This window comes from Myotis lucifugus, unplaced genomic scaffold (genome assembly GCF_000147115.1).
Source record: "Myotis lucifugus unplaced genomic scaffold, Myoluc2.0 scaffold_647, whole genome shotgun sequence".
NCBI classification, from domain to species: Eukaryota; Metazoa; Chordata; class Mammalia; order Chiroptera; family Vespertilionidae; genus Myotis; species Myotis lucifugus.
Window position 1 is genome coordinate 100,833 of NW_005871695.1, and position 26,403 is coordinate 127,235.

Consider the following 26,403-nt stretch of genomic DNA (forward strand, 5'->3'; position numbering starts at 1 on the left):
TCGTTCGACCCCCGAAAGGGGTCACGACCCACAGATTGAGAACCGCTGGTCTACTAGCTCCTAGACATGCGCGCTCGCGCTCTCTCTCTCTCTGTCTCTCTCTCTCAGTCTCCCTCTCCTCTCTTACATCCTTGGGCTGGATCCGGTCTCTGTCACCATAGGCCTCTGCCCAGCCCCTACCCAGGCAAGCCGGTGGGTGGGGTTCAGCTGCCCCCCACGCCTGTCTGCCCTGCCCAGGTCTCTCCCCTAAGCCTGGGCCTGCAGGTGGCAGGTGGAGGGGCTGCCCCAGCCCACACTCCAGTCATGAGGGGAAGCACTGGGCTCAGTCAGACCCTGGAAACCAGGCCCCCGGGAGGGGCCCAGCATCCCAGTGGAGTCCCAAGCACGCTGTTCATTGCCCGCTTCCCCCATGATGACTAGGTCTCCCCACCCGCACCCCCACCCCCACCCCCACCTCGCTGCGGGCCTTGCTGTGGGGTCCGAGCAGTCATGTCCAGCTTGAGGAAGGGCTGCTTCTGAGGTCAGGTGTTGTCTTTCAATTAAAGAAACACTGAAAAAAAATTTTTCCTTTCTAATTTTTTTTTTGTTCTCAAGTTTATTGTGTGTGTGTTTTTCTGATTAATTAAACGTTTTTTGTGATCATTAAGAGAATGTTTATAAACAATGGAAAGTGTGGGGATATATAAGGAAGAAAAGAGTGCGCACACATCATCTTTCAGGTTTGAAACACACTGTATCCCAGGTGCTCTGTGCAGCCTGTTGAATACAGTGTATCCCAGGTGCTCTGTGCAGCCTGTTGAATACACTGTATCCCCGGTGCTCTGTGCAGCCTGTTGAATACAGTGTATCCCAGGTGCTCTGTGCAGCCTGTTGAATACACTGTATCCCGGTGCTCTGTGCAGCCTGTTGAATACACTGTATCCCCGGTGCTCTGTGCAGCCTGTTGAATACACTGTATCCCAGGTGCTCTGTGCAGCCTGTTGAATACACTGTATCCCCGGTGCTCTGTGCAGCCTGTTGAATACAGTGTATCCCCGGTGCTCTGTGCAGCCTGTTGAATACACTGTATCCCCGGTGCTCTGTGCAGCCTGTTGAATACAGTGTATCCCCGGTGCTCTGTGCAGCCTGTTGAATACACTGTATCCCCGGTGCTCTGTGCAGCCTGTTGAATACAGTGTATCCCCGGTGCTCTGTGCAGCCTGTTGAATACACTGTATCCCCGGTGCTCTGTGCAGCCTGTTGAAACACAATGTATGTTGGGGCTCTGCCCAGTTAGCTATGCTCTGCCCAGCCTGTCTTGAGTCACTCTCAGCCAATGGGTGGTTCTAGGTTGGGTTTGTTATTTTTTTTCTTGATGATAAAAAGAATTGAGTTTGTAACCTTTTAGCCTAAATCTTGTGTGAAGATGATATTAGTCTTTAAACTCTAAGCATGGAAGAGGGAAGAATGCATTACTGTTGCTTTAATGTGGCCACTGGAAGGCTGTGCATTCCCCCACATGGTCAGTGGCCATGGACATTGCTTTTTGTGGGAACAGCTTGATCTCCTCCATTGCCCATTTTTGGGGTGTATATCGGTTATTTTGTCTTTCACCACAATATTAATTTCTAGGAGTTTGTTTTTTTCCCCTTTGGTTGCTGGTACATAGTTCCAATGTTTCTTCCAGATGGTCAGTTTGCCTTTTGATTCTGATTAGGACAGAGTACCCGAGATACACTGTGTTTCAACAGTCTTGCTCTACAGAAGTTTAAATCTGTACGCGGTTCAATTGAACTCTTAGTTTTAGTTGCAGTTTTCTGACTTCTGGGTTTCTGATACTGTTCAGGAGGTCTCACTCCCACGGTTACGGGAAGTGTTTTTATTCTGGGCACTTCTTCACCTGCCTGCTGCCTTCTCTTTGTCCCCCCTCCCTCCTCCTCCCCGCCTCCTTTCTTTCTTCCCATACCTGGGTCTTTGAACCTTCTGGAATTTATTATTGTTGCTGTTGAGGTGGGATCAGATGTTATATCCTTCCCGATTGGTCCCTGGTGTTCTTGGAGCTCCGAATCCTGGCTCGGTGGATTGTGCCCATTGAAAATGTTTTCATACATCGTTCCCTCTCCTAGCACCGTCCCAGGGCCAAGGCCACAGGCTGCTGACCTCCTTTCCCCAGCTCTGCTGTCTGGCCTCCCCTGGCCCAAGTCGGCCTCCATCAGCCTCGCCTCTCTGCCCTGCCCCTGCCCCGCCCCTGCCCCGCCCCCTGCCTTCAGTGTGCTCTGAGCCTGCTGCAGGTCTGCAGCATTAGTCCTTTCCCTGGGGACAGGGCAGCAGGCTGGCCTGGAAAGGGCAGATGCAGCCAGTCCCGTGCCTCTGTGGCGTGCAGGCTCCCAGAGCCCAGGAGCTGTGCGTGGGCTTGTTCCAGCGAAGCTTTGCGTCCCGGCGGTGGAGTGGGGATTTCACGTGATTTTCACACGCCACAAATCAGATCTTTGTTTGAGTTTTCCCCAACCCTTGATAGAAGGTGGAAGAGCACTGGCTCCAGCACAGAGGAGCGGGCCTGTGCGCTTCTCCCCGGGCCGCCTTTCGCCCTCTCTGCTCCCTGGGCCCTCCCGCAGGAAGGAGCCGGGCCTCGGGCACCCCTCCTCCGACCCAGCCTAGCATGGACATGGCGCATGCGAAACCACGCCGTCCAGTTATTCACGCCCCGGGTTCTGGGAGCAACTCACAACCAGGGCAGGAGGTGAGGGGTGGTGTTCAGCGGGGGTCACAGGCCTGCTGCCCCCTGTAGCGTGGTGGCCGCGAGCAGGTTTCCCTGTGGAAGGGAGAGCTCTTCCACTCTGACTCTTAAAACCCTCTAACTTCTTCACAGCCTTATGGGCACTATTGCAGGGCGTTTTGGTATAAAAGTACCTTCCTGAGGACATACGTGCTTCCTAAGTTGTGTTTGTCCACGGCAGCGGCTTCTGTGAAACACTGTGCGTGCAGGAGCCCCTGACGTGTCCGCCCTGGTCATCCAGGCCCCGCCCCGTCTTATGAGAATAAAATACCGATCTGCCCAGTGCCTCAGAGGCTGCAATGACTGCACAAACGTGTTATTGTAAAGGTTGCTTTAAACCAAACAAATAAGGAAAAACATTTACCACGTGAACCCGGGACGTGCTGGGATTTTAGCGGGTTCTCCCTCCTCGCCACTTGCCCAGCGCAGCCTTGGCGGAGTGGGGAGAAGGAAACTGTGATGTTTGCTGAACGCGGTGCCCAGTGGATTGCGGGCGCTTTGCTCAGCCGGGAGGTGTGTCACTCACCAACTGCAGGGGGCGCTGCTCACGTGCCAGTCGGGTGGGACCACCGGCCGAGGCCCTGCTTCAGGTCATCCTCACAGCGTGCGAAGGAGCGGGCCTCCCCCGTGTCTATTTATTTAGTTATTTATTTACTTACCCCGGTGTTTAAAAGAAGCCTCTTGGGCCTGGAAAGTTTTGTAAGTTGCGGGGGGAGCCCAGCCAGAGCCCAGCCTTGCGCCGGAAGGCCCGTCCCCACATCGGCCTTTGCTCTGCAGCCTCAGCCCGGAGCGTCGGCTTCGGCCCGGTCAGTGAGGGTGGGCCTGTGATGTCCGTGGCTCTCTTCTGTGGCACACAGACCCACATCGCAACCACCAAACACATGGCTTTAAAAGCCCTGTTAACCGAGCACTCGTGGCTTCTGTCCAGGAGACTAGAGATGGCATCCTGTCTGTCACATCCACTCACAACATCAGGTTGTTCTGACAGTATCACTTGTGTTAGGAAAATGCCGACAGTATCACTTGTGTTAGGAAAATGCCCTTTTTCCCTTTGAGATCTGCCCTCTTAGCGGTAGATGCTCACCTTAAACCTTTGCTGGGGCGGACGCTCGGTGTTCACTGTATGACAGACGTCAGCCGGCGGTCAGTGTCGGACTCTAAGCTGTAAAATGTTAACTCCGCCCAAACACCCTCCTCCACCTGCCGCTCCTTTTGTCTCGGTTTCCTCCGCCTCCTGGAATTCCTTCCTTCCCCCTGCGGCGCCATCTGCAGGTCACCCAGGCCGGGTGGGGACGGGAGCAGTAATTGGCTTTCCTGGCATCTAAAGGGTTTACTTTCAGATTACTTCAGACGTGTTCTCTTACCAGAAACTTCCATAGTATCTAGTGAAATGAGTCAAACAAGTTCCTCTTTAACCATAAATTTACTCTGCGAGACTTCACCATTCCTGGGGTATTGTAACTGTCTAGCGCGCTTTTTTTCAATATATTTGGTTGTAAATTCTCAAGGTAGTTGTAATGTTATGTGAAAGGGGCAGCTAAAATAATGGGGTGGGTGCAGCGTCATTAAACAGTAAACAGCAGTGAGATGCCCTGGTCTGAGTGAGAGGCCGCGGGGAGCTGGGCGTGCCGTGTCCTGGCCGCGCCTGGTGCTGACGGGCGGGCCTGGCCGGCACTGAGCGGTCCCGGTGCCGCGGCGCTCCGTGGAGAAGCACAGTTAGGCCAGTGATCTGAGTGAGGCGGTGTTTCCCTTAGGAAGGCGTTTGGCTGTAAGAGCTGAAAACAGCAGTGGCTGCAGCCAGCTTCCTTCTCTCTGAGGAAGGGACCAGAGGCACCGCCAGGGCGGGTCCAGGTCCGGATCCGCAGTCCTGGGCCCAGGCTCCTCCTCCTCGCAGTTCCGTCTCCTTTGGCCGCTGAGGGCCCTGATAGTGCTGGGGCTGCAGCCGCGCCCAGCCTGGGTCAGCGGGGAGGAGGGGCCCTGGCACTTCCCCCAGGGCCGCTGGCCAGCCGTGCTGCTCGGAAGTGGTGGGAGTCCGCGCGGGATGCTGGCAGGGTCTGCAGACGATGGTGTGACCTTGCACAGTGCGCATGTGTTAATGCCACTGAAGTGCACACTTAAAAACGCTCAAAATGGTAGTTTTAAGTTACGTGTATTTTACAACAAATAAACAAGCAGACATCGTTCCTCCGGGAGGGGAGCCGGGGGTGCGGCTCTTCCAGGGACAGCCTGCGCGCCAACGGCCGAGGTGCGTTCCTCTGAAAGGAGAGGCCGTTGTGCACGACCAGGGCCTTGGGAGCACTTGTCACGGCCAAGAACGTACAGAGCAGCGGCCACGGTGCGGGAGGGCGTGGGCGACTGCGGAGCGATGACGAGGGAAAGTGTGGGCTCACCCCGTTAAACTTTCACCAGGAGCCGCAGGACGCCAGGCCCTCCGTGTCTAACGCAGTTCTTGTCCTGCCAGTGGCGTCGCCAGAGCGTGGACGCGGGCCCACTTCGGGGAGGGGTCCGGCCCGGTGCTGCTGGACGAGGTGCGGTGCACGGGCAACGAGCTGGCCATCGAGGAGTGTCCGAGGGGCTCCTGGGGCGAGCACAACTGTGGCCACGGAGAGGACGCCGGCGTGTCCTGCACCCCCCTGACGGGTAGGCTTCCCGGCCCCGGCAGGTCCGGCCCAGCTCCTGTGGGCTGCTGTTTGCTTTGTCTCAACGTAGGCAGTCTTACTAACTGAGCATAAATAAACACGCCAACAAAACCTAACGGAAATGGTCTGCTAAAACGCTAGCCCCTTACTTATAGACATTGCTGAATTTTCACTGGAAGAGTCTACAGTGCAGCCCAGCTGGCGTGGCTCAGTGGCTGAGCATCGACCCATGAACCCAGAGGTCACGAGTTCGATTCTCAGTCAGGACACAGGCCTGGGTTGTGGGCTTGATCCCCAGTGTGGGGCGTGCGGGAGGCAGCCGATCGACGATGTTTCTCATCGATGTTTCTATCTCTCCCAATTCCTTCCCCTCTCTCTAAAAATCAATAAAAATATATTTAAAAAATAAAGGGTATACAGTCCTGTAAAGCTAGGTCAGAATAGATGATTTTGTTGCAAAATATGACTTTGTTTCATTATATACTAGTTGTCCCCCATAATGAAAATCGCGTGCAGTGGTAAAGGTCACATTTTAGGAATTAGACCTCTAGTCCATTCCTCTTTGAACCTGTATTGACTCTCAGAGTGTGTTTGCAGCTGGTGGAACTGCATGGTGGGGTCCTGAGTCCGCACCGGCAAAGCAACCAGGCCACCGTGGTGTGCTCCACCGTCAGACTGCGCCAGACCACAGCGCTGCCACCTGCCACGCCGCATGCCGGAGAAGGGCGTGCTGGAGGGCTGATGCCTGTGTGTGTGCGCATACATGTGTGCGCACGCATACACACACACGCGCGCACACACACACACACATGTACACACACACACGCACACACACACACGTACACACGCACTTACACGTCCTGGGGGCGGAAGAGGGACGTGCACACCAAGCGAAGGCAGGTCATCACAGAGCCACTGTGTCTATAGTAAAAAATTCGAAAACCTGGGGTTTTAAACTGTGTTTAAAAGAAATTTTTAAAAAACCTTAGGGCCTACGAAGTGCTGAAGTTATGGTTTTTCATGACCAAGGTCTGTGCACGCTGTTGTTTTCGTCAGCAGAACAACACGTTTACTAAGCACAGTAGGAGCACAGCGTTCTGCCGAGGCCGAGCCGGGGCGCCTGCCTGTCCGTGCAGCCAGCCTGTGGTGTGGCCGAGAGCCGCAGCGCTGGGCGGACTGTAGTGTTACACTAGGCCAGTGATGGCGAACCTTCTGAGCTCGGCGTGTCAGCATTTTGAAAAACCCTAACTTAACTCTGGTGCCGTGTCACATACAGAAATTTTTTGATCTTTGCAACCATAGTAAAACAAAGACGTATATTTTTGATATTTATTTTATATATTTAAATGCCATTTAACAAAGAAAAATCAACCAAAAAAATGAGTTCGCGTGTCACCTCTGACACGCGTGTCATAGGTTCGCCATCACTGCACTAGGTCCTTCTAAGAGACATGCTTGTGCTTTAAAAGATCCGAGATTCATGAAAAGTGTGACTTTTGCCCAAGATTATTTGTATGTTCCATTTGGGACAGTATTTGGATTATTTGGGGTGGCAATGGCTTTTAAGTCTACTTTCTGGGGATACATTTATCGTATTGTGAATCCGCTTAGAACGTAGTTACAGGGTTCTCTGGGAATTAACACTCGTTGAGTTCATAAGGTTCAAATTCAAATCTGCGTGATGAGGAGGCGCCCGGAGGCGCGCCCTGCGCCGGGTCTGAGGCTCACGGCGCCTGCGGCAGCCGGTGCATCGCCGGGAGCCTCCTCTCTGGCCACAGTCATGATCAGGCTCCATGTTTTAATTTTCCCCCTTGCAGCTGAAGTTTTCAGCTATTTCCAAGTTCCTATGTTTTCTTACTTTTCTTAATATATATTTTATTGATTTTTTACAGAGAGGAAGGGAGAGGGATAGAGAGTTAGAAACATCAATGAGAGAGAAACATTGATCAGCTGCCTCCTGCAAACCCCCCACTGGGGATGTGCCCGCAACCAAGGTACATGCCCTTGACTGGAATCGAACCCGGGACCCTTCAGTCTGCAGGCCGACGCTCTATCCACTGAGCCAGACCGGTTAGGGCTGTTTTCTTACTTTTGAAGCTTACATGACAAATACCTCATGTAAGCTCAGACCTCAGGCGATTGAAGCCTCAGGACATTTCCCAAATATTTAATCCAGAGAAACCCGAACAGCTACCATGTTTTCCTGCTCCGAGAGCGAGCGCGCAGATGAGCAGGGACGACGGGGATGCCTGTGTCCTGCTTGGAGACACCCAGCGGCCTCAGGGCCTGGAGTCAGAGAGACCTGCCCCTGGTGATGCTTCTGGTGACATGAGACGGTGTTTGCTCTTTTCTGAGAATTGTTTTGCTTATGTTTGTGTCTCCTCTCCTCACAGACGGCGTCCTCAGACTCGCAGGGGGGAAGGACAGCCACGAGGGCCGCCTGGAGGTGTACCACGGGGGGCAGTGGGGGACGGTCTGTGACGATGGCTGGACGGAGCTGAACGCGCACGTGGTGTGCCGGCAGCTGGGGTTCAGGTGAGGCCCGGTGACAGGCGGCCCGGCGGCCACGTCTGTTTAAGCCGATTGAAGTCCTTGCTCGTAACTCCCGCTCCAGGAACGCACTTCTCTCCTCGGCCCGCCCCCTGGGCCTGTACGTGCAGGTAGGAAATAGAAACAGGGACATTTTCCCTGCTGACAAATAGCCGTGTCTTGCTGTTTGTCTCCCTCACCTCCCTGCCGCAGCCTCTCCTGGAATGATGGCTTAGAGGCGGGCGGCTTCCTGTCCCGTGGCGTCTGTTCGAGTCGGCCGTGCGCTGTGGATGCCCGGTGTCACCTGCGCCCCCTGCGCGGATGCTGCCAGCTCTGACGTCACTGCCTCTCGTAGCAGAGCGCCCGCGCCTGGGCTCTGGGCTTCCCTTATTCCCTTTCTCAGAATGCGAGGACAGTGCCCACTTTCATCGAGAAAACAGCCTCCTTGTCATGAGGTGACCTTGGGAGCTCACCCTCGACCTCCCTGTAAAAGCTGGGGTCACACTTGGGCGACGTGCTTGGTGCCCCCCCACGATGCACTCCAGGGCAGGAGGCGGGAGTCCCGCAGACGGCGCCTCACCGAGCTCATGGGAGCCCGTTCTGTCCTCTTGTCTGGGTTCCTGTCGTGCTGAAATCTGGCGAAATCATTTCACTGCAGCTCAGGACAGAGCTAACTGCAAATATGCATTGAACTTAAAATATACTTTCGTTCAGGCCAGGCATGGCCACGGTGGAGACGTATTTTTTTTAATTTGTGAAAGTAATGTGAAATATTAGCAAGTTTGAAGAAGAAAATTAGAAGTGCCCATAATGTTCCCACTCCTATATCAGTGCAACCACACGTCATCAGCATAACTTGCATGTGTAACTTTATCATCGTTCTAGCAGCGGGCATGGGCTGTTTCCATCCATGTTTTCACCATTATTTTACTACATAGTCATAATTTTTATTTTTATTTTATTTTTTAAAAACGTATTTTATTGATTTTTCACAGAGAGGAAGGGAGAGGGATAGAGAGTTAGAAACATCAATGAGAGAGAAACATCGATCTGTGCCTGAAACCAAGGTACATGCCCTTAGCCGGAATCGAACCTGGGACCCTTGAGTCTGCAGGCCGACGCTCTATCCTCTGAGCCAAACCGATTAGGGCGTAGTCATAATTTTTAGTGACAGCATAGTTTCCACTGAATGTGTATGCCATGATTTGTTTAATATTTAGGTTCGTTTTTTCTGTTATAAATACTGTCATCGTACTATCAACACATGCTATTGCCCAATATTTTTGTGGGCACTATAGTTGTAATTATTGGGTTAAGGGGTATAACATACCAGCCAAATAAATAATGATATTTAATGAATGAAAAGTACTTAATAAATGTCATTTCATCTCCAAGGTGATTTGTTAGACTGAGGGCTAGATGTCGTTTTCATAGATTTAGAAAGATTCATAAAAACTTTATTTACTATTTTATATTTTTCTTTATTAGGGTAAACAATTGAGTGACACTGATTTTTTTCTCTATATTTCTTTAAAAAAATATATTCTTGCCGAAACCGGTTTGGCTCAGTGGATAGAGCATTGGCCTGCGGACTGAAGGGTCCCAGGTTCGATTCTGGTCAAGGGCATGTAACTGGGTTGCGGGCACATCCCCAGTGGGAGATGTGCAGGAGGCAGCTGATCGATGTTTCTCTCTCATCGATGTTTCTAACTCTCTATCTCTCTCCCTTCCTCTCTGTTAAAAATCAATAAAATATATTTTAAAAATATATATATTCTTATTGATTTTAGAGAGGGAGAGATAGAAACATCAATGATGAGAATCATTGATCTGCTGCCTCCTGCACGCCCCCTACTGGGGATCGAGCCCACAACATGGGCATGTCCCCTTGACCGTAATCGAACCCCAGACCTTTTAGTCTTAAGGCCGACGCTCTATCCACTGGGCAAAACCGGCTAGGGCTCCCCTTACTTTATTTATTTTATTTCACAAATCCATTTAGGTTGTTTTTGTTTTTGTTTTTTGCACCTACAGCGTTCTGAAATGTTCTCACTAGTATTTGTAAAAGTTCTGGATGACTGTTGGAATTGGCAGGTGTGCTCTGTATACCTGCAGTTGGCCTGGGAATCGTTGGAAGCAAATATTGGTCAGGGTCTGAGCAGTGTTGGGCCGGGGCTTCTCTGTGTACACGGGTCTGTGGTGTGGTTGCTGTGGACGGGGGGTGACCAGGTGGGCGCACCTGGTGGGAAAGTGGTGTCTGTGGACAGTGATAGTGAGTCGGCATTTAGGCCCGTTTCTTTCCTAGCCCAGCCTTGATGGGTCGGCCAATTAGGAGGTCTTAGAACGAGTCATTAAGAGTCTCATTTTTTCAGTTTGTTCGAATGCTGTTCTTGTTACGCACGTGCGATGACTAAGTGCACAGGGAGAGGATGAGGGGGATTCGAGCCACATGGAGAGGTGTCTTCATGCTCTCAGTACAGAAGTGACCACGTCCCTGTGTGAGTGAGTTTAATCACAGGGAATCGGGGCCGGGAGGCGCTTAGCCAGCTGCAGTCGGTGACTTCTGGCGGCCGGCGGTTTGCAGAGCGAGAGAAGGCTCTGGGGGAGGCGTGTGTGCTGGGGTCCAGCCCCAGCGGTCCAGGGATTCCCAAAGGTGAAGATCCACGGAGACTAAGGAAAGCTAGAGAGTTCTGAACACTGTCTCCGTGTAAAACTTTCTTCGCCGACTCCGTCCACACCTTTGGGAACCCCTGGACCGCTGGGGCTGGCCCCCAGCACGTGTGAGCGTGGCTGAGCTAGTCGCAGGTCCCGGTGCAGGAGCGTCCGTTAGAGCGTCAGGGCTCAGCGGTGCAGGGTCGCAGGTACAGTCAGCTGGAACGCAAGCGTCCTCCATAAAAACTGAAAAGATCAAGTTCCTGTGCCCTTGGGGAACATGGTCAGTGCCCTGATGTTGATGGACATGGAGCCGGGGGAGTCGCTGAGCTGCTCCCACCTTTCCTTCCGGGGGAGAGGAGACCAGAGAGGCCGGCACAGCTGATGGGACCCAGGAGCGCAGAGGCTGGTCAGAGGCCCACGTGCGGCCGGCGGTCTCGGCTCCGGGCCCAGTGCTCTGCCTGGCCAGGAACCCGAGGGTTAGCTCTTGGTCTGCGTTCTCTCAGCTGGAGGGTTAAAGGGCAGACCAAACCCAAGAATAGGCAGGGAGGAAGGTGGTGGTCCGTTAGCTGCACCGCGTAAGCCAGCGCCAGCACGAGGGTGGGATGTGTGAGGCGCGGACAGTGCTCTGTATGGAGTTGTCTGGAGCCGTGTCCTGGGGTCAGGACTCCTGGCCGGCTGCTGGCTTCTGGGGGGGGGGGGGGGGCCGCGGGCGAATCCCTCCACGTGTGTGTCTCGCTGTGCAGGTACGGCAAGCAGGCGCCCGCCAGCCCCTTCGGGGAGAGCGCCGGGCCCATCTGGCTGGACGAGGTCAGCTGCTCCGGGCGGGAGACCAGCCTCCTGCAGTGCTCCCGGCCCCCGTGGGGGCGCCACGACTGCAGCCACCGCGAGGACGTGGGCGTGGCCTGTGCCCCACGCGGCGAGGGACACCGGCCGTCTCTGGGTGAGGACACAGCCGCTGCGCCGCTGTCTGTCCCAGGCCGCGTCCTCGCTGGACCTTTCACTCTGTCTCCTGCATGTTCTCATGGTCAGTCATTTCCATTTAAATCTTCTTTCTGAGTCTTCCCACCAACATTGTCAAATGCCTGCTCCTCAGTTACGTTCCTTTACCCAGAGCCACGTCTCCTCCTAAATGTGTGCGGCCATGACCTCCGAGAGAGGGAGGAGCGAGGCCGCCGCGCCCCCTCTCCTGCCGGGGTCACAGAAGCGCCGATGACCAGTGCTTCTCACTCTTAACCGCGGGCTGCGCCGGCCCCTTGGCGTCCTCCTCCCTGAGACGGGGAAGCTTGAGCTTCATGCTGTAAAAAGGCAGGACTGTGGTTCCGGGTTCACCGTGTTGGGCACTTAGGTGGTCAAGGTGCACGGCTTTGCCTCGTTGGACCTAACGGTGCAATCCTGGGCCCCCCTGCCCCTCCGGGTCCGGCAGGGGCGGCGCCCTCAGAGCCCATGTTCCAGGTGTCTCTGTCCTCTGTTCCCCGCTCACTCCCTTCTGCGCACGGGGGCTGCTGTCTCCCAGGCTCGGCGCTCTTCTCAGCCACGGGCCCGCGTGTCTGTTTATGCTCCTGAAGGTCTTAGCGTGGCTGTTCCAGGTGAGCGAACAGGCACGAAATAACCCAGCTCCAAGTGAATGTCTTACTACTTACTAGTGGAAGTTAGTGGTAATAAAATCAGGCGCGACTTTATTTTATTATTTTATTTTTTAAATATATATATTTATATTGATTTCAGAGAGGAAGGGTTAGATAGAAGCATCCATGATGAGAGAGAAGCCTGGTTCGGCTGCCTCCTCACACTGGGGATCGAGCCCGCAACCCAGGCGTGTACCCGGACCAGGAATCAAACCGTGACCTCCTGGTTCCTAGGTTGGCACTCAACCACTGAGCCACACTTTTACAGTCTCCCCCCCTCCCTCCCTCCCTCCCTCCCTCCTTCCCCAGCAGCTGGCGCCTGCCCTCCCTCTGCTGGCCACAGAGCTGAGCAGTGGCCTCCCAGCTTCACAAGATCAGGCCAAAGCGGAGAGTTTTTGTTGTCCCTTCTCTCTCTCCATTGCCCAGCGACTCAGAGCTGGTTTTAAAAACAAGTTGACTTGGCTCAGTGGATAGAACATCAGCCTGCGGACTGAAGGGTCCCAGGTTCGATTCCGGCCAAGGGCACATTCCTGGGTTGCAGCTTGATCCCCAGTGGGGGGTGTGCAGGAGGCAGCCGATCAATGATTCTCTCTCATCATTGATGTTTCTATCTCTCTCTCCTTCTCTCTTCCTCTCTGAAATCAATACAGAAATACATTTAAAAAAAAAAGAGAGAACAAGTTGTGTTTGGGGAAGTCTCCTGCATCTGTTCCACTTGCGTGTTTGGCTTCCTAATACTTTCGGATCATGCCCTAGGTTTCCCCATCAGACTGGTGGACGGAGAAAATGAGAGAGAGGGGCGCGTGGAGGTTTTCCTCCAGGGCCAGTGGGGAACCATCTGTGACGACGGCTGGACTGACCGGGACGCGGCTGTGACCTGCCGGCAGCTCGGCTACAGGTAAGGGAGCCTGATTGCTCGGCTGGGTACTTCAGGGACACTTCTGAGTCTTTAAAGCCTAGTTCCAGTGAGTTATTTCTTGAAAATTAATTTACGTGATCTCATTCAGAATTGTAAAGAATACTAAGTAGAGTGTTTAAAATTTTCTGTCTTCTCACAAGAGACATACAATATGTCACATACACATGTAGCTTTTATTTAATAACAAATCTCTACAATATGTCACATACACATGTAGCTTTTATTTAATAACAAATCTCTAGATATAAAAGCCTAATATGCAAAGTGTCTCCTTGGGAGTTCAACCAACCTGACACGAGTTCAATCGCTCACTATGACGTGTGCTGAGGCCCCAGCTGGCAGCCTGCAGCCACTAGAGACCCTACCTGTGCACAAATTTCGTGCGCTGGGCCTCTAGTCGTGTGATAACTCTTGACTCCATATACTGCTCTGCCAGCAGGGGCTAAGCTAGCCCATCCTGCTTGGTGTCTGTCTCGTGCAATCGCCGTGAGAGGCTGTGGAGTTATGAGAGTGAGTGGCTCTCAGTGTACAGGGCAGTGACGCTCTGTAAACTCATGGACAGCGAGCCCTGTGCTTCTGAAGTAAGGCCTTCGTCCGGCTCCTGGGCTTGCAGATGGCCAGCCTGGGCCGTCTCCAGCTGCCCCTTGTCTTTGCCTTCCCTGTGCTGTCTCTGTGGACGTGTTTACTGCCTCGATGGCCCACGCTGATGCCTAGCTCTCCAGAGTGCAGGGGCTGTGTGCGTGTGCGGGGGCGTCCACGGGCTCCCAGGCTCCCAGGCTCCGCTCAGCCCCAGTCCCAGCGATCACACGGCCCTCACCAGCCGGCAGGAGGACGCTGGTGCCCACTATGAGAGCGGACACGGGGGGGGCAGGGTCCCCGCCTTTGGCCTCCCCCAGCCATGCAGGGGTTTGAGGCTTCGTGCAGGTATACAGTGAGCGTGCAAATGTTGGGAACGTGTTCCGCGTAGAGAGCTGGGACGTTTCAGCTAATGCGCACACACTGCCCAGCTCGTAGTGGGTTACGAATAGTGGTTTGGATTTTAAGCTGTACCCTTTTTTATACATCTGGATACATTTTCATTTTTAAAAGTGTTTCTATTTTATTTACTTGTTTTGTTAATCCTCACCGGAGGATATTTTTCCCATTGTTTTCTCAGAGAGAGTGGAAGGGAGGGAGGCAGGGAGAGAGAGAAACATGGATGTGAGAGAGACACATGGATTGGTTGCCTCCTGCATGAGCTCCGACCAGGGTCAGGGATCGAACCATCAACCCAGGTACATGCCCTTGACCAGAAACAAGCCCTCCACCCTTTGGTGGGTAGGCCGACGCTCTAACCACTGAGCCATGCTAGCTAGGACTACATTATTTCTATTTTAATTAAAATTAAAAAATATTTTTCTAATGTTTTAATTCAAAGTTTGTTTTCTGTTACTCAGGTATTACTTTCAGTTACCGCTCAGTTTTGGACCTAGTTACAATTCCAGTTGCCCGCTGACCAGTGAGTGCATTATTGGTGATCACATGTTCAGTGTCCGCAATTGGCATATGACGTGGATTTCCAGCTTTGAAACTGTAGGCCGTAGAGGCAGGCAGGCAGGACGAGCCTCCCTCAGATGCCCACATGCACTTAGTCAGTGATTTCTTTTATTTCCTTTATCACACATTTCTAACACTCCTTCCTCCATTTGAACATGAACACACACACACATACACACATACACACACACACACACACATAATTGTTCTTCCATTACCTTCCCAGGGAATTTCCTTATTTAAAATCAGCCATTAAAGAACATTGCTGTTTGAGACTGTTTTATTGTTCATACTTTAGTTTTCCTTTTTTTCTTCCTTTTCTAAAAAAAAAAAAAATTTGATTATTAGAGAGGAAGGGAGAGGGAGAGAGAGAGAAACATGGATGTGAGAGTGAAATATCAGTCAGTTGCCTCCTGTACGCCCTCCACCGGGGATCGAGCTGGTAACCTGTGCTTGTGTCCTGACTGGGAATGGAACTGCGACCTCTACGTGCACAGGATGATGCCCAACCACTGAGCCACACTGGCTAGGGCCATACTTTAGTTTTTCTGTAGACACGATCCAGGAAATCTCATAGTATGTTTGAAATATGCAGGGAAAGGCCAAGTTTGATCCTCACATGTGTTGGAGCCACAGTTAAGGAAGGAAGAAGTCCCTATGCACACCCATCATGCATTTTCACTTCCATCTGCGTTTGTCATTGCTTTTTACTTACCATCACTTAGTCATTCTATGTTCAACTCTAATGGTGAACTGAAGTGAGAAATAGTCCAGATTAATGAACACTAATGAACGTCTGCAGCACTTTTCCATAGTGTTTCTGTAACAATGATCAAGAAAAGCATTGAAAGAATATTTTACTTTGTAATTGTCTTTTTAATAAAGTCCCTTAGTAAGTAAAAGAGTAATTTAATGTTCCTATATAACAAATTGGATAATCCCCTTCTGGTGCATAATCCACACTTTCCCATCAAATAGTATTTAAATGAGAATCATTTAGATATTTGCTCTGTGAATGCACTTGGGCGTTTTAATACCTTCCCACTAGGAAGTGGGGTTTCCTGGGAGAACACGCACAGAATGGTGAACGGGTTGTGACTAGAGCAGGGGTCGTCTCCCTGTTTGAATTGTTAAAAGTCTCCAGGAAAGCCTTCGTTTGTAGACACCAATCAAGAGAACCTTACGGCTGCTAAGGCTTGGGCCTGCTTGGTAAGAAGTCCGGAGGCCCGTTCCGAGCCAGCTCTGTGCTAGTGGAGGGTGGGTCCGTGGAAACACTGAGAGTCCAAATAGCATTAAAATGCACTTCCTTCATGGGAGAGACAGAACCGAAGTGATGGACCAGGAAAGGTGGTGGTACCTCACCTCGACGTGCTGACCGTCACCAGCAAGCCAGCCGCCTTAGTCCCTGAGGGGTCACGTGATGTCTGGAGGCCCAGCACATGGCACACGGTCTCCGAGGCTGAGAGAGATGTGCTGACGTCCGCTCACTCGCCAAGGTGGACTGAACAGCCCGAGGCAGAAGGACGTCAGTCCCCTTTGAACTTCCTGCCAGTCCCTTAGCGTCAGCCTCCAGGTGGCATTCTTCCGGAACTGCACGATTATTCGCGCCGTCTCCCTTCACACAACTTAGAATCTGTGGGCCTTTGCTGTTTAGGCAGAGACCCAACCTCAAGTACATCCAGTGTAGGTGTGTGCTCCCAGACCGTGTGCGTGCACACCCTCCTGCAGGAGGAGAGCTGTTTGTCTTGCAAAAAAAAAAAAAAAAAAAGTATATCTAATTGTGTCTCACTCCTCAGTAGCTGCAAAGGGTTTCAGGTCTGGCGTATTTGTACATGACATTTAAAAATAGAGCAGTCACATCCCTCTTTAATCGCATCCAATGAAATATAAATATCACAGGGAGTGACATTTCTGTCACTGAGTTTAAAAATACACGAGCAAGCTCTTCTTTGACCTTCACAAATTTTACATAGCTTGTTTTTCTCCTTGAAATTGTCATTTAAATTGCTTTCCCCACAGAATTCATTATGCTTTAAAAACTGTGTGTGTACTTATACACACACACACACACACAGTGCAAGAAAGAGAAATCAAAATCTTCTAACAGGTTCCTCTCTGGATTTTTAAATTTCTAGTGCACAACTGATTAAAACAACAAATAATTATTAAACATAGGAGATAAGAGTTGACTCAAGCCCCCACTTAATTAGACCCGTGGATTGGCTTTGTGGTGCTTGTACTAAGGAAGGGATTGCATCTGTTTGGCCACGTTAGAGGCTTAAGTCTTGGAGGAATGTGCTACGGTCGGATTCTGGACGGTGAAAGGTATGCCTTTCTCTTGTGAGGGGGAGAGGGGACTTTTTGAAAGAGAAGTTCGTCTTGATTTCAGCAAGACCAGCTTTTAGGGAGACTAAACATGAATTTGAGGATCTGAATATCGATTCCCGCAAAGCCCCGACACCCAGGTTAAGGGTGAATGTTAGAGCCTCCTGTCTCCTTGAAGTTCCCTCTGTGCGTCACTGCCACCCCGCCTGGGGGTGTGGGGGGTGGAGTCTCTTCTCTTTTTCCTACAGATGACACAGTCCTTATTTATTAAACAAACGTCAGCCAGGCAGGGCACATGCACGGGCTGTGGGCTCGTTCCCTGTGTGGGGCGTGCAGGAGGCAGCCGATCCATGGTTCTCTCATCATTGATGTTTCCATCTCTCCCTCTCCCTTCCTCTCTGAAATCAATAAAAATATATTTAAAAATAAATAAATAAAAATCAAAGAAAAATGTATTCGATTTCACTGTATCATTGAGAATGTCTTCATTTAATCATGCACTTTTATTAGTAAAAATGTTCTCTAATTCCTACTTGTTGAATGCTGCATTCTTTTTTTAAAAAATATATTTTATTGATATTTTGCAGAGAGGAAGGGAGAGGGATAGAGAGTTAGAAACATCGATGAGAGAGAAACATCGATCAGCTGCCTTCTGCACATCCCGCTACTGGGGATGTGCCCTCAACCAAGGTACATGCCCTTGACTGGAATCGAACCCGGGACCCTTGAGTCCACAGGCCGACGCTCTATCCACTGAGCCAAACCGGTTAGGGCTGCTGCATTCTTTTTAGTCTGCAAGTTGATTGATAAATTATTAACCAATTACCCTTTTGTTTTATTGCGTGAGTCCTAACTTCATTTGCTACCTATTTGGTTTTACTTGCCACATTTATGCTAATGCCATGCATTACTGTCTCTCTGTACCCTTCTGCCTTTTATTTGCAGGCAATCCAATTTTCTATTTTTTTTCTCTAATGCACTGAAGTTCAGCATTCTTACTGTTTTACTACAGGTTCTCTAAATTTTTAGCAAACATACTGCCATGTTTTCTTACCCATTTCAAAAATTATTATCTGTACCTTCTGCTTCCTGAAAAATATCAAGATGTGTAGCACCCTGTTATATACTTTCTGCCTCCACTCATCCTCACTCCTCAAACGCTTGAGAATCATCTGTGATACTAGTTCCTGCCTGCTGTTAATTGTTCAATTTCAGGTTATGCCTATTGGAATTTCAAATGGCTGCACATTGCACATCCACATCAACAATTAGTTTCTCTCTCTCTCTTTTAGTTTAATTTTTAAAAAGGTTACTAAGCAACAGCTTCTCACGATTCTGACCGAGAAGGGAGGAGATGTAGTAAACAGTAGAGATGAGAAAAGGGATATAAACCCAGAGGCACAGAAAGGCTAACAATTGCAGGATACTGTGAACTACTTTTAGCAAATACATCTGGAAATGTACACAATATGGACAGTTACCTAGGGAGCTACATTTTCAACAAAAATATTATCAAAGTTGAAGCAGCAGATGGGAACCACACGGATGACTTGCCCTGAGAGACATGACTCTGATCCGCTACTGGAGGGTTGACTGTCTTCAAGACAGAGGGTCCCAAGTCCCGGAAATGGTTGCAGACCAAGAAATAAAAATGAAAAAAACCAACAGAAACAGACAAATATTTCCATCCATTTGATGAGACTACTATGACTTGCTTTCAAGACAAAGTGCACAAAGACAAAGAAAATCATAACCCAGTCTCATGGATTTACATAAAAAATTCTACACAAGATATTAGCAGGTTTAACCCAACAGCGTAAAAGAGCAGCTTAGCACAAACAGCTGGGATCTGCTGAAGAATATGAGTGGTTAGAGCTGAGGCGTTCAGTTAATGTGCTTGAGTTGTCTATAAATAAAAATAAATCTGATCATCTTAATGTTGAAAAGTTATTAAAATCAGTAATACTTATATTGCTTAGGAACGTGAGAATAAAATAAAACCACCTTAATTTTATGTCATGAACACGCATCAAATAGGAACAGGACAAGGGTGCCTGCTACAATGGCCACGACTCAGGAAGTCGTGAGGTACCGGCCCAGCCGGCGTGGCTCAGTGGCTGAGCGTCCACCGTGCACCAGGAGGTCGCAGTTCCATTCTGGGTCAGGGCACATGCCCAGGGTGCAGGCTCAATCCCCAATAGGGGGATGCAGGAGGCAGCCAATCAGTGTTTCTCTCTCATCGATATTTTCTTTCTTTTTTTAATCCTCACCCAGGGATATTTTTCCATTGATTTTTAGAGAGGAGAAGGGAGAGGGAGAGACAAGAGAGAGACACATCAATGTGAGAGAGACATCGATTGGTTGCCTCCTGCACAGCTCTGCGACCAGGGCCAGGGATGGAGCCTGCAACGGAGACATATGCCTTTGATCCAAATCGAGCCTGGGACCCTTCAGTCTCCGGGCCGACACTCTATCCACCTAGCCAAACCAGCTAGGGCTCTCATTGATTTTTTTTAAAATATTTATTTATTTTAAATTTCAAAGAGGAAAGGGACAGAGAGATAGAAACATCAGTGATGAGAGAGAATCATTGATTGGCTTCCACCTGCACGCCCCCTACTGGGGATTGAGCCCGCAACCTGGGCATGTGCCCTTGACCAGAATCGAACCTGGGACTCTCCAGTCCGCAGGCCGACGCTCTATCCACTAAGCCAAACCAGCTAGGGCTCTCATTGATATTTTTATCTGTCCCCCTTCCTCTCTCTTGTTCATATTTTTAAAAATAGAATTGAAGTATCAGTATTGAAAAGGACTTCAGAACTGTAATATAAATAACTAGAGGCCTGGTGCATGAATTTGTGCACAGGTGGGGTCCCTCTGGGTGGCCTGCAGGGATCGGGCCAAAACCCACAGTCCAACGCTGCCTTCACCTCCTACCCACTGTTCTCGCTCATCCCGGCCCCACTGTGCCTGCCGCGGGCTTGTGTCCAATTAGTCCTGATCGGGAGAGGCTCACACTGCAGCAGCGCCCACCAGCCATGAGCCCTGCGTCTGGCGCCCTCCCAAGGGGAGTGGCCTGCGGGATCGGGCTGAAACCATCTCTCCAACATTCCCCAAGGGGTCCCGGACTGCGGGAAGGCGCAGGCCAGGCTGAGGGACCCCACCAGTGCATGGTCAGGCCAGGGAGGGGCTGTGGGAGCGCTCTAGGGAGGGACCCCACCAGTGCATGGTCAGGCCAGGGAGGGACTGTGGGAGCGCTCTAGGGAGTGTCCGGCCCATCTGCCCCCTGGTGGTCAGTGCATATCATAGCGACTGGTCGACCGGTCGACTGTCTGCCCCCGGTGGTCAGTGCATATCATAGCGAGCGGTTGAGCAGCCTTAGCATATCATTAGCATATTATGCGTTGATTGGTTGAACAGACAACTGGATGACTGGACACTTAGCATATTAGGCTTTTATTATATAGGATGATTGTCCGCCTAGAAAACCCAAGAGAATCAACTGGAAAGACAGTAGAACTCGTGTTCATTAATGTAAATTATAAATATTTTTAAAAGCATTAATGTTCCTATAGGTTAGGTAGAAAATGAAAAGAAAAAAAAAATCTCCTTTATAGAAGGTACAAAAACAAACAAAAATCTAGGAATACACTTGGCAATCATTGAGACCGATGTGAAAAAAACTAGGTCTATACTGTAGGTAGAAGACCCAATAAATGATCCATCACAACCCTAATGGGAAGACAAAGGAGAAACGCATCTGTACATGAAAGCTGTCCTCATAAAATCTTGTTTCTTGGTGTGGGGAGCAGGGAGGGGCTTGATTTCCAGATTCAACTGGGAGGAAAGCCCTGGGCCGCGGGCACAGGCACAGAGCCAGCGACACCCCCGGCAGCAGCGGCATTGGCCTCGGCCGTCCCCTTAAGTCACGGGGGACGTAGAGACCCTGCCCAGGCCTGGCCCCACCCACGGCTCTCCTTTCATGCGGTCAGGTGGGGCTCGGGTTTTGCTAAATTTTAGTTTTTTTCATTTACAGTTTGCATTCAGTGTGATTTTGTGTGAGTTTCGAGTGTACAGCATGGTGGTGAGACAGTCCTCCACTTCATAACCGGCCCGCCCCGGGCTGGTTATGGGTTTGGCTGCATTTTAATTTTAAAAGCTCCTGAAGGTCGTTCTAAGGCGCTGCCACGGGGGAGTCACTGAGCTCTGAAGACCAGGCAGTGGCTTCGGTCCTGGGAGCTGATAGGCAAGGAGGTGAGGAAGCCTTCACACGGCAGCAGTCAGTTCCTGGGACGGTCACTTCGGGCTAGAGTGAAGCTGACCCCGTGCGCCCACTAAGCAGGACACCCTCCGGGCGGAGGGACCCGGTGACACAGCGAGAGAGGCTGTGCCCTCAGCTCGCCCACTGCAGCTGCCCACGGGGATGGCCCGGCCAGTGGTGACGCAGGCCCCGAGGCGATGCTGCTCTGGCCCCGGCCGGTGGGCGCCCTCAGGCCCGGTGCTGTCTTGCAGGGGCCCCGCCAGGGCGCGGGCCATGGCGTACTTCGGGGAAGGACGGGGGCCCATCCACCTGGACAACGTGGCGTGCACGGGCGGCGAGCGGGCCCTGGCCGACTGCCTCAAACAGGAGATCGGCCGGCACAACTGCCGCCACAGTGAAGACGCGGGCGTGATTTGTGATTATTTTGGCAAGAAAGCGCCAGGCGACGGAGATAAAGGTAAGGCCCCTTCTGGCCCCTGCACCCCCACAGCCAAACCCCACGCCCAGGAATGCCGGCCGCACCAGGCTGCTGGAGGGGCAGGAGGCAGCGACCCCTCCCAGTCGGTGGTGTCCCGAAAGCCCGAGTTGACCTTTACTTCCTAAAAGGAAATTAAAATCTGAAGAGGAATGTCAGGAAGGCACTGCTATGCATCCTGATATTTAAAACAACAGGGATTGTTTCTTAAATAGAAGAATAAATTATTTCTTGTAGGTTTTATTTTGTGAAATTAAAAATGTCAGGAAAAGGAGAAAGAGTCTTTTCACAGGAGACAGGCACCGATGTGTTGTGCTTAAATAGAAGGTTCTTGAAAGCTCCGAGTGTAACTTTATGAAACAAGTACTGCGTTAGCCAGTTCACTGCCACACGTCCGAACGGAGGCCACGCTTATGGCGCACACGGGGTGAGGGAGCGAGCGGAGCACTAGCTGTTTCGGAGGAAACTGGCCCTGTTTCATGGAAAGAACAATCACCCTTTATTGACGTGGACTAAAGGTCACAGTCGTGACGTGTTGGATTTTGTCCAAAGCGGTGCATCAACCCTTGGACTTTCTCCTCTAACGTCTTTTCATAGCGTCCCGGGAGCAGACAGTGAATACGCTGGGTCTTGTTCATGTGGTTCTTCGCTCTCTGAGGGGCTTTTGAAAGTAGAGAAACATTTACAACCCTCTGTGCTCAGAGACACATGCATTTATATACGTGACAAATACGAGCTGGCAAGCCAGTTCTTCCTAGGTATTGGTTATAACTTATTTTATTAAACTCCCTTCAGTAATCCAACCTCCAGTTACAAGTTGAATATAACTAATATAACATCCTGTCAATTATTCCTTAAGCAAAAGACAAACACAAAAACCTAATAATTGTAAAATGTTTTACTATAGTCCCACGTAAACCTATTTTAAAGTATGACAGATTTATTTCTCCATGATTTATGCATTTGTTCTTATGCCTTCTTAGAGTTAATCCTCACCCGAGGATATTTTCCCATTGATTTTTAGAGAGAGTAGAAGGGAGAGAGAGAGAAACATCGATGTGAGAGAGACACATGGATTGGTTGCCTCCCACATGCGCCCAGACCTGGGGCCAGGATTGAGCCTGCCCGCCAGGTACGCGCCCTTGGCTAGAATTGAACCTGGGGCCCTTCGGTCCATGGGCTGATGCATTATCTACTGAGCCATACCAGCCAGGACAGGCCTTGCTAGAGTTGCAGCAACGTTTATTTTGATACATTTCCAAGGTCCCAGTGCTACTACTGTACGTCAGATAAAAAGGTTTTTATGTCAGACCCCCCCCCCGCCCCCAAATTGTAGAGTCTGGCTCACTCACCTGTTGCTTCCATGTTGAGGCTCGAGACCTAGTGACCGACTGCTAGAAGGTGATTCAGACTTCAGCGGTTGGTCATCCGAGGGGATCCCTTTATAAATGAGCTTCATTTTGCCTGTTAAGCGCTGTAATGGTGGACTTGGTGGCCCTCGATAGACTTTCCTTCCTTGCAAGCTGGTGCTCCGCCCAGAACGAGGTCAACACCAGCCCCGCCGGCTCAGCATACCTCGTCCCCGCTTGGCGGCCTCCCGCTGGCCTGGCTCGGAGGGTTCCTGCAAACGTCTCTTCTCCCAGGTCTCCCAGTGGGCAGTGCCAGTGAGCGGCCTGGCGTCCTGCGGTGAGGACCCAGCCTGCACAGGAGCTCATGGGGCACTCCGTCCTCCGGGGACCTCGGGGGACCTCCTCCATGGGACAGGCTAGTGCTGGCTTCCTGCTGGGCCGCCCTCTGCTGGTCACCCAGACAACCACTGGTGCTGCCAGGGCTCCAGGTTCTCACCCAGATAGACAAACGGTCTCTACCTACCCTTTCTTCACGTGTCCTTCCCCAGAGAGCAGAATGCTCGCCTGTCAGTTCTACCTTCTGAAACATGGAAACATTAGCCACACCTTAGATTTCATCCGCTTTTGCACACCACTTATATATTTTTAATTTGGCTCTTTTGTTCATGCTCTTGCTGTGAAGGTTGTTATCTTGGAAGTGTGATTACATACAGGTTGCCAGCCCAGCCAGAGTGGCTCAGTAGTTGAGCGTCAACCTATGAACCAGGAGGTCGCAGTTGATTCCCAGTCAGGGCACGTGCCTGGGTTGTGGGCTCAATCCCCATAGGGGTGCGTGCAGGAGGCCGCTGATCCATGATTCTCTCTCATCATTGATATTTCTCTCTCTCTCTCTCTCCCTCCCTCTCCCTTCCTCTCTGAAATCAATAAAAACATTTTTAAAAAATTATTTAAAAAGTGCTTACAGCTCTTCTTGAATTTGTCTAGCACAGTGGTCGGCAAACTGCGGCCCCTTGAGTGTGGCTCTTCCACAAAACACCACGTGCGGGCGCGCACATACAGTGCGATTGAAACTTCGTGGCCACTGTGGATGCACTCAAGGGACCAAAGAGCCGCATGTGGCTCGCGAGTCGCAGTTTGCCGACCACTGGTCTAGCAGGTCTTCTGGTTTTTATTGGAAGGCCCTAAAGAAATAAATAAGTAAACACAGTTTGCCACCAGAAGGGGCGCAGTAAGCCCTTTCGATATGTGAATGTGGGAGTCGGTGTGCCTTTGGGCCAGATGCCCTCTGAGGGTGGCATGTGCACACGGGGTTGGCAGAGGGCTGTGAGAAGCAATGACGAGACCACTGTGCCCTTTGGTTAACGTTCCCGAAGCTCTAACAGCCTCTGGCCAGCAGAGGAGGCGGTGTGGGTGCTGACGGGTCACATCTGGACGGGGAGCCAGTGCCCCGCCTGCTGTGAGTGGCGCTGCCTCAGGACAGGCAGCCTTTGGCGCCCGTGGAAAGCAGCCTGTGGTTGGAGGCATTTGAATCGGCAGGAGCAGCGGGGCCGTGTGGCTGTTCCCGCCTCGGCCTGAGAGTCATTCCTCCCCTCTCCGCCCAGCGCCCGTCCCGCCCGGCTGTGGGCTCCGACCGCTGCACCGGCGGCAGAAGCGCATCGTTGGCGGGAAGAACTCCCTGAGGTACAGGCTCGGGCAGACTCCAGGGCAGAGGGCTGGGATGCACTCGGGTACAAACGGGGGGCGTGCTGGCCTCGTGGTGTTTTCCCATCACCCCGGCCACGCTCAGCCTCCGGGCCTGTGCGGGTTCTCGCAGGGCGGTCCTGCTTCTGGGCTGCTGAGCGCTCGAGGCTGAAACCCAGAAACCGGCTTCCCCCCAGACCTGGGGGCGCCGCTGTGGATGCAGAATTCACGGAGTTCAGCGCCTGCTCCTCTGGACTTGCCCCCTGTCCACCCGTTACTTCGCTGCTGGATTTACTAAGGGAAAACCAGCGCTGTGCCCAGTGGATGCTCTTCAGGCTGCTTGGGGGGGGGGGGGGTGTGAGGAGGGGAGGACGTCTCATCCCAAGGCCCAGAGGAGGGGCTGGCTTCTGGAAGGGGGTGCCGAGGTGCCCGTCTGCAGGGCGGGGGGCCCGTTCCCACGGCAGGGGGATCTTTCATCCGGGTCCTTCGATGCCCCCAAGCCCGCCCGTCATGTCCTAAGGACGCGCCCCTGCCTCTCCGGACCGTGATGGCCGCCTGCTTTCTTGCAGGGGCGGCTGGCCCTGGCAGGTGTCGCTGCGCCTCAGGTCCCCCCGAGGGGACGGCCGGCTCCTCTGCGGGGCCACCCTGCTGAGCAGCTGCTGGGTGCTGACGGCCGCGCACTGCTTCAAGAGGTACGTCCCCCCAGACGGCCCAGCGTGGCTCCCCGGCCCTCCTGCCCCTCCTCCCCCAGCACCGGGGCAGGGCCAGGTCTGTGCCGGCACTGGGGCTCCTTGGCAGCGAGGGAGGGGCACAGGCGTGGAGGATCCTCAGGGAGCCCCCTGCTGCCCTGGGGTTAGAGCAAAGCCTAGACTCGGGGGAACAGAAGATGGTGTCGGGGAGGCGGCCATGGCAGAGCTTCCCGAGAACATGGCCGAGGTGACACGGTGCCTGAGAGCGGGCGGAGACCCCTGGTTCTGTGGTTAGGAAGGCGGGGAGGGGGCAGGCTCGGTTCTGGTCCTTTGGGTCCTGTGCTTGTGTGTTTTAGTTTCTCTGTTTGTACCTTCTGGAGAGTCAGGTGGCAAACTGATCATTTCCTCCTGTCACACGTTTTCCGTTCCGGCTGAAGTCTCCCAGTTCAGAGGCACCCTCCCCCCCCCCCCCCACACACACACAGGAAGTCAGGGAGTAGCGTCCCAGTGCTCAGGGGGGTCTGCTCTGCAGCCCGCTGGCCTTCCCCTTCCCCCCTGTCCCTGCTCCGGGTCACAGCCCGCCCCCCTTCCCCCCTGTCCCTGCTTGGGGTCCCGCTCATGGCCATTTCCCAGCCCGAACTTGGCACGTGCTGGGAATGACTGAAGCAGGTGATGAGGGCGGAGTCCCACTATGCGCTCCTCATCCTGTGCGTTTGAAAGTGCCCCTAACCACACTTTAACTAAACTGGGCGCCATGTTGTGAAGAAGTTCCCCCAAGCAAACCTTCGATGTCTGTGTTCCCACGAGCTGTGCTGTGGCCTCCTGTGGACCTGCATCCATCCGTGGGGACCGCTCGCTGCAGCGGGTTCAGCTCCTGCGTGACACGAACGCAGTTGCCGTGTCCCCCTGCGGCGGCTGGCGGGGTGGCTTCCGCGGGCGCGGGGCTGCGGTGGACACGCTGCCCGT

The 26,403-nt window shown here is 52.2% G+C and overlaps 1 protein-coding gene across 1 annotated transcript in view; it reads left to right on the forward strand.

Annotated features, from left to right (window-relative positions):
* Nucleotides 1-26,403, forward strand: part of PRSS12 (serine protease 12) — a 49,812-nt gene that overhangs the window by 17,470 nt on the left and 5,939 nt on the right. The window contains exons 5-11 of the mRNA XM_023746267.1: nt 5,217-5,395; nt 7,788-7,929; nt 11,322-11,518; nt 12,960-13,101; nt 21,496-21,701; nt 24,670-24,748; nt 25,318-25,440. Coding sequence (XP_023602035.1) covers nt 5,217-5,395; nt 7,788-7,929; nt 11,322-11,518; nt 12,960-13,101; nt 21,496-21,701; nt 24,670-24,748; nt 25,318-25,440 — 1,068 coding nt within the window. The remainder of the gene's footprint in view (nt 1-5,216; nt 5,396-7,787; nt 7,930-11,321; nt 11,519-12,959; nt 13,102-21,495; nt 21,702-24,669; nt 24,749-25,317; nt 25,441-26,403) is intronic.